General features: G+C 59.4%; 1 protein-coding gene across 1 annotated transcript; it reads left to right on the forward strand.

Annotated features, from left to right (window-relative positions):
* Positions 1 to 1,486: 1,486 nt before the first annotated feature.
* On the forward strand, positions 1,487 to 3,617 carry RABIF (RAB interacting factor). The gene is made up of 2 exons (XM_064173774.1): positions 1,487 to 1,721; positions 2,049 to 3,617. Exons 1-2 carry the CDS (start codon positions 1,536 to 1,538, stop codon positions 2,295 to 2,297), a joined length of 435 nt encoding a protein of 144 aa, XP_064029844.1. The 5' UTR covers positions 1,487 to 1,535; the 3' UTR covers positions 2,298 to 3,617.
* Positions 3,618 to 13,372: the final 9,755 nt, after the last annotated feature.

Raw genomic sequence — 13,372 nt, forward strand, 5'->3', positions numbered from 1 at the left:
TGCCTGGAGGTGTTGAAGGAAGCTGTGGCCATGGCACCTGGGGCAGGGTTTGGTGGCCATGGGGGTGTTTGCTCCTCTCCCTTCCTGACAAACTCTGCTGTCCTGCAAAGGCCTCAGAAGGGATTCAGCTACAGCAGCGACCAATGCTGAACAAAACTGTCTGGCCTGTGCTTCTGCTGAAGCTCTGCAGGCTGAAGTGCCAGCATCAGAAGTCACAGCAGGACATCACCCAGTTCACAGTGGCCAGCAGAGCCCATCGCTGCCTCCCTGGGACAAGGTGTACCACAGCGTTTGGAAAGGAGCTGGCATCTCCAGCTGGATAGTGAGCAGCATAAATCTCCATAGCTGGAGACAAGAAAACGTAGAGGCCACTGCTGAAGGCACAACAAAGGGATAAAAAAGTTCCACTTGGAAAGAAGCTGGCATCAATTCTCACGGAGCAGCAGGAGGGAGGTGCTCAGCTTCGTGAACAGTCCTGGAGAAGATGCTAAAATGCAGAACTCAAGCATGAACTCCCAAGCCCAGCAGTGTTGGGAACTGGCTAAAGTTGCCCTGGGTAGGTTAGTTATCTCTGGAGGAATTCCAGAGGACTGTCCCTAAGACAAGCCCCAGGCCAGCAGCTGCCCCTGAGGACCCTGCCCAGCAGCAGCTGTGCAGCATGGGCTGGGATGCAGCAGGGGGTGTCGGGCAGGGGATCTTCGGGAAGCTGCAGCTCAAGGCACTCTGACTGCCAGGGGGTATCGAGGTGCTGATGCAACCTGCAGGACTTCACCTGGGCCACGCAGAGGGCTTTGCTTTCCTCTCCCCCACCATCCCAGCAGGATCTTCCTCCTCACTGACGGTGTCACCATCGCATCAGTGTCCGCTCTTCGTGCAGGCAAGCTGCAGCGCTGCAGATGCTCCACAGGGAGACAATTTCCTTCTGTCCAGCATCAGCTGAGCTCCACTTCTCTGAACACTCTGACGCCTCAGGCATCTCCATTCTCATGCCTGGGAAGTGCCAGTCCCTGCTGGGCCCACCTGGCAGACAGACAGCACCAGCATGAGACAGCCTGGTCCAGGCTGCGGTTGTAGAATCTCTGAGTGGTTTCGGGGGGAGGGAGCTCACCCAGCCCAGCCCCCCCTGCAGCTCGCAGGGACATCCCCAACAAGAGCAGGTTGCTCAGAGCCCCAAACAACCTGACCCGGCACGGTTCAGGGATGGGGCAGCTCTCACCTCTCTGGGCAACCTGGGCCAGGGTCTCACCACTCTCCGTGTCACAGCATGGACCCTCCGCACCGCAGCGGTGCTCAGCTTCTGCTGCGCTCCCACCTGCGACGCGGGGCCGGGAAGCTTTTCCAGGCTCCCATGGCCTTAGCGGGGAAGTTCCAGAGCGGCTCCGGGGCGCTGGGGTCAGCTAACCCCCGCGGCTCCCCCCCCCGCCGCCGCCGCCGCCGCCGCCGCTCGCAGCGGGCGCATGCGCACGGGGCCGCTGCCGGCGCTGCCCTGGCCCCTCCGGACGGGCGGCGGCGGCCCCGGGTGCGCCTGCGCGGCCATGGCGGCTCCCTGCGCTGAGATGGAGCCGGCCGCGGCACCTCCGCCCTCTCCTCCGCCTGCCGCCGCCGCGCTGGATGCTGCCGCGCTGGTGTGCGCGCAGGGCCGGAACCTGAAGGCGGTTCTGTGTCAGCGCTGCGGGTCCCGGGTGCTGCTGCCTGGCGCCGCCACCTTCGCCCGCCGAGAGGTACCGGGACGCGGGGAGGGAGGCGGGAGAGAGGGAGCGGCAGCCCCGGCGGCGGGGGCAGGGCAGAGCAGGGCAGGGCAGGATGCCCCCTGCGGGCGGGGCAGGGCAGGGCAGGGCAGGATGCCCCCTGCGGGCGGGGCAGGGCAGGATGCTCCCTGCGGGCGGGGCAGGGCAGGGCAGGATGCCCCCTGCGGGCGGGGCAGAGCAGGGCAGGGCAGGATGCCCCCTGCGGGCAGGGCAGGGCAGGATGCCCCCTGCGGGCGGGGGGCAGGGCAGGGCAGGGCAGGATGCCCCCTGCGGGCGGCGCTGACGCTGTGTCTCCCGCAGCTCCTCTTGCCCGCCATGAGGAAGAAGGCGGCGGCGGCGGCGGCGGGCGGCGGCGGGGACGGGGACGTGGTGCGGGAGCACTGGCTGGTGCGCGACATGTTCTCCTTCGAGAACGTGGGCTTCACCCGCGACGTGGGCAACGTCAAGTTCCTGGTGTGTGCCGACTGCGAGGCGGGGCCCATCGGCTGGCACTGCCTCGACGACAAGGACAGCTTCTACGTGGCGCTGGAGCGCGTCACCCACGAGTGACAGCGGCGCAGGGAACGGGGCCGTGGCCCCGGGCACCCCCCCGGGGAGCTGCACTCGGCCACCGGGAGCCCTGCCTGCCCTGCCGCCCCGCAGCGACGGCCTGAGCCCAGCCCCACGCCCTGACCACGCCTTGGCCACCCACGGCCCTGCTGGTCGGCACCTCACGGCCTGGCTGCCCACACCTGACCGACCGCAGCCTGCCCGACCTGCAGCGCCGCTGCCCACCCGCGGCTCGGATCCGCCGAGCAGTGCCGCCCCAGCGCCGCCCCAGCGCCGCCAGCCTGAGCCTGCCTGCGACAGACCTGCTGGCGGGAGGATCCCCTGCCACCTGCGGGGACAGCTCACCATGGCAGCTGTGCCATGCAGCTCAGCCCCTGGCTGCCTGGCAGCTCTGCCAGTCCTGCCTTGTGCTGCTGTTTCTCAGACGTGCTCAGATGCCTCAGGCTGGGCAGTTTGTGACACAGTCCCTGTGGGCGCTGGCACAAGGCGAGGGCAGAGCTGCTGCCTTGGGTCTGAGCTACAGCCAAAGCAGGCACAGGCTTTAAGGCTTGGCCCTTCTGCTGCTTCAGAAGAAACATTGCCTGCCCAAACCCGTAACGTTTAGGCTCTCTGAACCCCATCCCACCTGGCAGCTGTCCCCTCTGAGAACATCTGGCACCTGCCCTGTGTGCCAGGCCTGGCAGCTGTCCCCTCTGAGAACATCTGGCACCTGCCCTGCATGCCAGGCCTGGCAGCTGTCCCCTCTGAGAACATCTGGCACCTGCCCTGCATGCCAGGCCTGGCAGCTGTCCCCTCTGAGAACATCTGGCACCTGCCCTGCGTGCCAGGCTGTGTGGCCAGCATCGAGCTCCGTCACCTGAGTGATTCAAACACTGCAGGCAGTTTGCAGGCAGCCTGGACTGGCAGGTTGGCAGATAAAGAAACTGGAAGACCATTGCCAGGCAGCAGGAAAGAAGAGATTGCAGCCTGAAAGGACTTGAGTGGGACAAGCTGTGCCTGGTGAGCAGGGGTGGCAGAGCAGGATGTGACCACAGCTCTGCGCATGTGGAAGGAGTTTCTCCTCTGTGGCAGCAGAGCTGGGATCCTGTGCCCAGTTCAGGTCTCTGCCTTGCCAAAGCTGGGCACAGAGCTGGCTGGAAAGGGGAGGCTGCAGCAGCTGCAGTTCTTTGTGTGCCTCCTTTGGGAACCGAGGCGCAGTTTGCAGCCCCCACTTGCAGACCCCTGTAGGATGGCAGCAGCTCTGGTGGCCAGCGCAGGGGACAGGGCTTGCTGCAGGTGTGTCACTGTGCTATGCTAATAAACAGTTTTGGTACCAGTGCAGCTGTGAGGCACAGCTCTCCTTGTGCTGGCATGGTGAGGTTGTGGTTAGCACCAAAACCAAGGTGGGGTCTGTTTAAGGCTTGGTAGCACTGCTGGCAGAAGGCTGTGGGAGGGACCTTTCCATCAGTCCTCCCCTGGCACAGCCTTGCTGGCAGGCACAGCCTGGAGGGGATCTCCCAGAGGAGCATCCTGACAGTAAGCAAGGCTGAAAAGTCCTTTCTTCTGCCAGGGCTTGGGGTTTGCAGTCTCTGCCTTCATGCAGAAGCAGAACAACAAAGATCTTGGCTGCTCTGAGGCTGCCCTGTCCAAAACCTCTGCTGTGGGTAGTCAGGATTTTGGATGTGAGGAACAAGTTCTGCAGCAGGAGGCTGCTAGAACACTGCAGCAGGTTGCCCAGAGAGGTGGTTGAGGCCCCATCCCTGGAGATATTCCAGGTGAGGCTGGGCAGGGCTCAGGGCAACCTGCTCCAGGAGGTTGCCCCTGCTGAGTGCAGGGGGTTGGACTGGATCAGCTTTGGAGCTCCCTTCCGGCCCAGAGCATTCTGTGATTTGTTAGTGGGAGAGAGACAGAGCTGTGAGGGCTCTCCGTGGGGTGGGAGGTGAGTCTGGTGCTGGGTCCTTGCTAAGGGTGGCAGATGCACATCTGGAAACTGCTGCTTTCCTCCTGACCTTGTCTCTATCCCAGAGCCCAGTGACTGAAGAGGTTCCTCTGGGAAGGGTACCTGGAGGGGCAGGAGAGCTCCATCTGGGTTCTGCAACACACAGGGCTTGGCTTTCCTGCTCTGGGCTGGCAGCTCTGTGAGTGCAGAGCGAAGGCTGCTGTGCAGCAGCTGCGGTTAGAAGGCAGCGCTGAGCAGGGCAGTCCTGTGGGCATCAGCTTGATTAGTGCTGAGTAATTGATGCTTCTCAAAGAAATGGTCCTTCTGTATTCATGGCCCTGACACGGAGCTGAGGTGGTGGCAGCAGCTTTTGCCAGTCAGCAGAAGGCTTCCTGGAGAGTTGGGAGACCTCGGGTCAGAGGTGACCTTCACATCACTTGGGCAGTGATTTGAATGCGTTTCAGAGCAGCACTGCTCAGCCATGGGGGGTGATGGAAGCTCCTCGGTGTGAAGGGCTCGTGGGTACATCTCCCACAGGATCCAGGTTTGGTCTCTGCTGGATCTAAGTGTAAATCAGGATCACACAGCCTGTGGAAATGCTAGGGAGAGATGTGCAGTCTGTTGGGAATTCACAGGGGCAAACGCTTGGGCTGTAAGACCTTGGAATCTTTCACCTTCAGCAGGACCTTCCTGCAGCTTGGAGAAGCCCTGAGAGACCTCTGAAGTCCAAGCAGCACAAGAATCATAGAATCAACCAAGTTGGAAGAGACCTCCAACCAAGAGAGACAGCCCAACCTGTCCCCCAGCCCTGTCCAGCCAACCAGACCATGGCACTAAGTGCCCCATCCAGGCTTGCCCTGAACACCTCCATGGATGGTGACTCCACCACCCCCCCGTGCAGCCCATTCCAATGCCAGTCACTCTCTCTGAGGAGCAAGGGCCTGGTGCAGCCATGCAGTTCGACTGGGGATGCTCAGGACCCCATCACCTGGGGTAGTTCCTATCTGAGAGGTGGAGTGAGGACTGGGGGTGAGGGAAAGAGTGAAGAGGGCAAAGGAGACATCACTGCGAAGTCTGAGCCCAGGCAGCTCCACTCTGATGACAATCGAGCTCCAGAGGAGGGAGGTCTGCAGTGGCAAACCTGCTGTAGGGGGAGGGTGTTCGTGCAACAGCCTCCTCACTTGGGAGCACCTAATGAAGCGCAGGTTTAGTGTTCATGAGCTAATGAAGGCTTGGGTAGCCTCACAAACCAACACTCTTGTCACTGGTGGTGATGTGATAAAGTCTCCCAGTTGCCTGCAGGGAGAGGATGGACAAGAGGCAACCTAAATCCTCCCTGCTCCAATTTCAAACCACTGTCCCTCACCCTGCCCTTCCCAGCCCCTGTCCAAAGTCCCTCCCCCGCTCTCCTGCAGCCCCTTCAGGTGCTAGAAGGCAGCTCTGAGGTCTCCCTGGAGCTTCTCCATGCTCAACAGCCCCAACTCTCCCAGCCTGACCTCATAACAGCCTCTGATCATCTTTGTGGCCCCCTCCAGCAGGTCCCCTCACTCATCCTGCCTTTGATTTGGCAGTGGATTTTCCCCATCAGCAGCTGCACAGACTGCACTCCTCAGACCCAGCCTGTGTCAAACTGTGGCACTGCCAAGAGGGGGAGCAGTGACAGAGCTGCACCCCTTGTGCCAGCTGATCCCACCAGCAAGGTGGGTGAGGGGACAGAACCTCCAGCACCTGGGGCCTTGCCTCAGTGCTGCTCTTGAGTGGGGACCAATAACAACCGTGGTGGCTGGTTGCTCTGGCCAGGTGTCCATGTATCACATGCAGTGTGTTTAAGATGGCTGAGAACATCTTCTTCCACTGTCCTGAGTACTCAGGCTGGTCCACAGCCCCCAGAACCAACTTCTGGCCTTAGGCTGATATTAACAGCTGGAGACTTTCAACTCTGGACACTTTCCAGCCCTGTCTGGATGTGTTCCTGTGCGACCCGCACTGGATTCTGTGATCCTGCTCTGGCAGGGGAGTTGGACTGGAAGATCTCCAGAGGTCCCTTCTAACATCCTCTGATCCTGTTTAACTTCACCTCTCTCCTCCTCCTCCAGCCAGCTGATGAAGCCTTGGCTGAGACTTGTACATTCTGCTTAGGCTAAATCTTTCCTTGGGTGGGAGTCTGAGCTCTGCAGCCTGCCGAGGTGATTGGGAGGCAGTGGCAGGATGAAGTCTTCCCGTTTCTGGCAGCAGGAGGCTGGGAGTTCAGCCTGGCAGTCCTGGATAGCTGCCACCAGTCCTGCCTCGCTAGCAGGCCACATTTGAACACTTCCTGGCCTCAGCTGGGTGCATTTCACTGCAGTGGTCAAGTGGTTCTCGGCGCAGGAGCTGCAGTCTGGGCTCCTGGTTGCTGGGCCTGACACCCAGGGTCTCTCCGTGAGTGCTCATCCCTTAACGAGAAGCCTTTGGCAGAGCAGTTGTGACAAGATGGACTTTGAAGTCATAGCTTGCAGGAGGCTTTGCTGTTTGCCTCCCTGCTGAGCTCCAGAGCTCTGCTTTGCAGCTGCTCCTCACCTGGGCAGCCAGGAAGTCTTAAGGTAGTGTTTGCAATTGCTGCGGCTGGGTGAGCCTGCAGAACCTGCTGCCCCCGGGGGTGGGGAGCAGGAGCTCAGCAGAGAGCAGAGCTGTGCATTGAGAACAAGGCCACTTTTGCTAGGAGTGCTTTGAGCATTCCTCCTTGGCCTTGCTGCTTTCCCTAAGCCACCAGCACCACGGAGCAGCAGTGTTAAAGAGTGTGGCAGACACAGACAGGTTCTTCAGCGTGGGGGTGCCTGGGAGAGGAGAGCATCTGAAGCCTATTGTGAGTGTTTTCTGAAGGCCATTTGGCAGGTCTGACTTTACACTCCTTGGCAGGAGCGAGGAAAGGAAAGAATAGAGAGGAAATAGCTTCAGGGTCCTTCCACAAGTGGTGCAGGGAAATGCCTCCTTAGCCTCCAGCTAAGCCAGGTTAGTAAAGGCCAAACCCTAACATCAAAGGAGCACTAAACCACCAAATATTTGGCCCAAAACCACCAAGTCCTCTGCAGCTGCAGGGGAGCACAGGAGGAAACCACAGCAGATGAGTGGAGCTTGCCATAAATGTGCAAAGAGAACAGGAGGGCTTTGGTAAGAGGCAGCCTCCTGCTCCTCCTGCCCAGTGAGCTCGGTCTCCATTCAGCACAGATCCTTCTGCGCTGAGCTGCAAGTCAGAGAGGTTCTTGAAGAGCAGCTGGGCCTGGGGAGAGGGAGTTGGTACCCAGCAGCCCAGATCAGCTGCTGGGCTGCACCCCCGGGGGGAGGGAAGCCAAGGCTGCTGCACAGCAGGATGCTCTGGGGGCTGACAACTCTCTGGCCATGCCCCAGGTCCCAGTCAGTTGCTTTGCTGCCTGGATGCAGTCCCTGTGGAAGAGCGAGCTGGTTCCTGGGGCAGCCCTTCCAGCAGCAGGCTCTGCACAAAGCATTTCTTGCACCTTTCCTAAAGCCTAACCCGGAGAGCACAGTCCAGCCGAGGGCTTGCTGCAGCCGAGCTCCTCGAGTCTGAGAGCTGCACGGGCAGGAGCAGCCTGTGGCAGAGCACTGATGTCTTGATCATCACACGAGCCCTTCCTAGGAGCTTTGGGCTTTCTCTTCAGCTAAACACAAGCACATGGAGAAACACTGAGTGCCCCTGCCCTCCTTGGCACAGCTCCATCGGCCATGCCCAGCAGCTGGGGGTGGAGGGGAGCAGCCCAAGGCAGGCTGTAGCCTCCCGAATGCAGCTGGGGCTGGAAGTGGGACATGTTGTGGCCACAGCAGCTGCTGAGCAGCCGGCAGAGGAGGCCAAAGCTTGTCTGCTCCAGAGCCTGCCTGCGGGTGCGGGTCTGGCAGGGCAGGGCAGCGCCGGGCTGCAGGCAGAGTCTGTCCTTCAGAAGACTTTCAGGGCCATTTGTGGAGCCGATGAGAGCCACAGGGCCCAGGGCTGGGAAGCTGTGCTGAGATCCCTGCACCGCTGTGTTGCTCCAGGCTGCTGCTCGCCGCCGAGGCAGCAGGGAGTGTGCGAGCTGCTGTGCTGCTGCTCCCCCTCCTGCGTTATCTTCCTGCAGCCTCCCAGCTGGCCGCAGGAAGGCAGAGAGCTGCCGGTCCTGTGCGTGCGGAGCCGGAGCCATGCGGAGTGCTGCCAGGAGCCTCCCTCTGCCGCCGAGCAAACCCAGCGGGAGGAGATGCCCTGAGCGCAGGGCAGAGCGGCAGAGCCCTGTCAGCACAGGTACCCTTCCCCCGGCGCAGCTGGCTCTGCAGGCAGCCTGGAATGCTGTCGGCAGCCTGCTCCTCCCATGGCACACGTCCAGAGTGCAGCTCGCTGCAGAGCCCCTGCTCCATCTGGAGCCTGAGGACTTGGCTGCAGGAGCTTACTGCTGTGCTGGGCAGGGAGCAGCCTGTGACTCCTGCTCTCTAGAACAGGAGGAGGGGCAATGGTTTTATATTAGAGCAGAGCAGGCTTAGGCTGGGTGTGAGGGGGAAAGTGTTTACAGTGAGGGTGGTTGAGCACTTTAGTGGAGGATGTCCCTGCTGACTGCAGGGGGGTTGGACTGGATGAGCTTTGGAGGCGCCTTCCAACCTGTGATTCTCTGGCTCCATTCTGGCATGCTGGCTCGGGTCCAAGGGGCTAGCAGCAAAAAGAGCAGTAGGAGAGAGGTGTTGGGACCCAGCAAGCACAGGGCTCAGCTCCTGTGGTGAAAAGATGCTTGGAGAAAAAGAACAGCTTCAGACTCTAGAGCAAGGAGCCTCCCTTGGTAAAGAGTTACCAGGCCTGAGAGATGTAGCTGCAGGTGCCAGCAGCAGTGTGCAGGGGCAGTGCCCTTGGCAGCTCGATCCCTGCTGCAGCCCAGCTGCCCCTGTCTGGCTCTGGTGCTGATGCTCCACAAGGCCCTCACAGTGCCAGCAGTACCCATGGGATGTGGCTCTGTCTCTTCACGCCCCTGCTGGGGTGAGGGCACTGGAAGTGCTGGCACCAAAAGGCAACATCTGCATGGAGCTGGCCTGCAGCTGAGGCACATCCTGCTTTTGGGAGAGGTGAGGTTCCAGTGCCCAGTACTCAGCACCACAGTATAAAGTGCAGCTTCTGTCTGCTGAGAGCCTCTTGCTCTAGTTCAAGACAAGGAACAACAGGTACAAGCTGGAACCCAGCACCTTCCACCTCAACATGAGGAGACACCTCCTTGGTGTGAGGGTGCTGGAGCCTAGAGCAGGCTGCCCAGAGAGGTTGTGGAGTCTTCTTTGCAGACTTTCAAAGTCAACCTGGATGTGTTCCTGTGTGACCTGCCCTGGCTGATCCTGCTTTGGCAGAGGGGTTGGACTGGATGATCTTCAGAGGTCCCTTCCAGCCTCTACCATTGTGTGATTCCATGAAGATAAGACAACAGAGAGAGAAAATGAATCCCAAAGAGGAGCAAGTGATGCCCAGGGAAGCAAGTGCTCACCACTGACTGACTGAAGCACAGCCAGGCCCCAGGCAGCAGCCTCTGTTATCCTCCAACTGCCACCTTTTTAGCTGGCTTTGGTCACTTGGGATCAGCTGGGCCAGGTGTGCCCCCTCCCAGCTCCTGGTGGGACAGAGTGAGGAGCACCAAGTGGTGCCCAGCAGCACCTGCCACAGCCCCAGGCTGTCACCGTGTTCATCGCAGGCCCAAAGCACAGCCCCAGCAAGCTGCTGTGAAGAGCTGCAGCCAGCCCAAACCACACTGCTTTGGCACAGCTTTGCCACCCTCTCTAACTGTGCCTTCAGCTGTCTGGTTTTTGGTCAGAAGGAAGACAAACCACTACAGACAGCAGTGTCCAGACACTGGACAGGTCAACAAGTTGTAGATGCTGCAGGGGAAGGTTAACTCCCCAGGGAGAGATCTGCTCTCGTGGGTAATTTTAGTGACCCCCAAAAGAAGAGGCCACTTCCTGCAGCAGGCAGCCTCATTTTCAGTGTCCAAGCCCAGAGTCAGCAGTGGAGAACACACCACAGCTTCTAAGCTAGGGTAGTCCTGGGAAACAAAGAGAACCTGGGCCAAGAGGGTTCACCAGCACAGCCAATGCAGCTCCCAGAGGCTCCCCCCACCTCAGGGGGGAGCCAACTAGCACAGCACCACGGAGCCTGCACTGCTGCAGGGTAACTCAGAGGGTCTTGGAGTGGAGCTGATGGAGAAGCTGTTTCAGCTTTGGCAGATGTCAGCCCCAGGTTTGTTGCCCTAGAGCAGCAGGGAGGTGCAGTGAGCAGCAGCCAGGGCTGAGATGGTGTTTGGAGCAGGCAGAGATTGGAAGTAGCTCCTGCAGCATGGACCTGCAGAGAACTAAAGCTAAGGCAGGCAGTCAAGCCCATGCTTGCAGGAGCAGGATTAAAACAGTTGGAAGAACAAATAATGTAAGATTTAAAAGCAGGGAATGTATTTAAGGCCATTAAGCCCAGGATCTCATTTAAGGATTACCAGGAGAAGCCACACTAATAGCACATTAAGGCTCCAAATTCAGACGGTGCTGGCGGAGAGCTGAAGGTGCTGCTGACAGCTTCACCTCCTGCATGCTCCCCTGCAGCACTGCTGACTGCTGAGCAGGGAAGGCTCACAAAAGGAGAGCCACAGCCCTTTGGGCTTCCAATTTGGCAACTCAAGCACATCCTTCTCCTTGTTTTGACACTCCTGCAGGGGCAGGAGCAGGAATGAACAAGGTATGATCAGGTAATTAGGGATATGCCTATTGCACATGTCCAGTGCTCAGCAGAGGAATGATTCCTTTCCTTGTGCAAGCTGCTTGAGCTGTGGCTTCTGCACTTGTCAGTCACACACTTAAGGGCTTCCAGCCTATGTGGAACAAGGAATGTTTAGGTCAGAAACTACTGCAGCTCTGTCTAGTTGGACAGTGTTCAGCTCGAAATGAAAGCCACTTCTTGGCACCCAGCACACATTCTCCACAGCCTCCTGGGGAATGCCTGTCCTGCCAGGGTGGCTTGGCTGGAGAGCAGGGCTTGAGCATTTCCACCTGTTGTGTGCTCTCCCCTGCAGCACCTGAGATCACCATGCAGAGACAAACCCCTGCCCTGCCAGCACAGCCCTGGGCACTGCTTCCTGACAAGCTCAGTGTCCTGCTCAGCCCTGAGCCTCCCCGGTGGTCTGCTCACCACTGCCTGCTCACCCAGCTCCTCCACAGCCCTGGCACACAGCAATGCCCACCTCCCTTTGCAGCAGGGCTTGTTGGTGACCCTCTGTACCCTGACCACCAGGCTGGCAGAGGTCTGCAGTGAGAGCTGCAATGGTTTCTGACTGCAAACCAACCCACCACAAGTGTGCATACTGGATGGCAGTGCTGAGTCAGTTCACATCAGTGCACTCAGGCAGAGCTGGGCACAGAGCTGCTGTGCACTTGTGCCATGCAGCCCACGGGTGACATCCAGACCTGCTGTGCACTTGTGCCATGCAGCCCACAGGTGACATCCAGACCTGCAGAGCAGAGCACAGACCTGCTGTGCACTTGTGCCATGCAGCCCACAGGTGACATCCAGACCTGCAGAGCAGGGCACAGAGCTGCTGTGCAATTGTGCCATGCAGCCCACGGGTGACATCCAGACTTGAGTGGCCAGATGAGCTGGTTTGGCAGAACACAGCCACAGCTGTGACACAGCAGAGGGCAGTTCTATTGTTCCTTATCTTGCCAGCAGGGCCTTACACAAGAGCCTTCCTCACCTGCCAGTCCTTTCCAGTCTACAGAGAAAAAGAGGGCACAAAGTCCCTGTTTCTCTTCCCCCTCCAGCTCTCCAAAGGCTAACAGAGGTGCTGCTTTACCTGAAGCAAAGAACCTTGTCCCTCTCCAGCCTCTGCAGAGCTGGGAGTGTGTTTTGCAACAGCCAAAGGTCAGGGCTGTGCAATAGGAGGCCCCAGAGGAGGCCAGCAGCAAGCTGCCCTAGAGAGGGTGTTAGTTCTGCCTGCTAGAGCTTAGCTCACATCAGATGATCCCAAGTGAGCTGCACCCAGCATGCAAAGGAAGATCAAAACAAAGCCAAACGATGCCAAGATCTCTGCTCAGACAATGCAGAAGGAATTCCTTGCCAGCACTACAACCTACCTGTGCCTGTAACAGTGCAGGAGGAGACTGGGTCACCTGCACAGACCCTGGCAGGAGATTCAGCTGCCTGTGGGGAGCAGGGGAGGATAAAAGAGAAGCACAAACCTGTAGCCAAATGATAGTCTGGGGTGAGAAATGTGGATTCTCTGAGAGGGGAATCCCTGAAGGTGGAAGGGCTGTCCTGAGGCAGTGCTGCTGTTACCTTGCTCCTCTCCTGCATTCCTCCCAAGACTCTTGCTATGGGCTCCCGTGAGGGAAATCCTGCTGAGCTCAGCAGGGCATGGCTGATCCACTCTGACTCCTACGTGATGGCCTCAGCAACTTCCTCACCTGTACAGTCATGCCAGGATCAAGACAGATACCTAACGCCCACCTCTGGTTCGCTGCCACACCACCCGAACAGGCAGGAGGCATCAGCAGGGTGAAGAGGGACCCAGAGCAGCACAGCGGCTGGCACAGGAGCTGGCTGGCACAGGAGCTGGCTGCTCCTGCGTCAGCCTGTGACGGAGCACTGGGGAGCAGCAGGGACGTGGCCCCTGCTGTGCACACGCCGAGGAGCTCGATCCCTGCTCTGGCACGCAGCTCCCATCAGCAGAGAGCCCTGCAGCCTGCTGGCTAACCAATAACCTCTGGGAAGGGGCCAGAGTTAATCATTCCTCTGGGAACGATTAACTGGGTTATACCTTCCCCTGCTCTGAAACTCAGCCCCGTCTCCAACCTCAGCCTTGTGCTTCCTGGTGCTGATGGTGCTGCTTGAAGGTCCCTTCAAGAAAAGCCTGGGGAGGTGCTGAGGAGAGAGTGGGAGCAAAGCATGGGAGTCCCTGGGGCAGCACTCGTGCCTGTGAGCTGAGAACCAAGATCTCAGATGTCAAAGGACACAGGGAATCTGTGCTCTGCCCTGCTGCAGTGAGGGAGAGGTGAGGGAAGTGCCCAGTCCCAGCCCCCGGGTACACAGTGCTGGGAGGTAAAGCCACCCTCGGGAACTGGCTGCCGAGAGCAGCTGCAAGTGTGACAGTTCCTCACCAGCTCCCTGCCAACATCCAGGGGCAGTTCCAGA

Source organism: Pogoniulus pusillus, chromosome 39 (genome assembly GCF_015220805.1).
Source record: "Pogoniulus pusillus isolate bPogPus1 chromosome 39, bPogPus1.pri, whole genome shotgun sequence".
Classification (NCBI taxonomy): Eukaryota; Metazoa; Chordata; class Aves; order Piciformes; family Lybiidae; genus Pogoniulus; species Pogoniulus pusillus.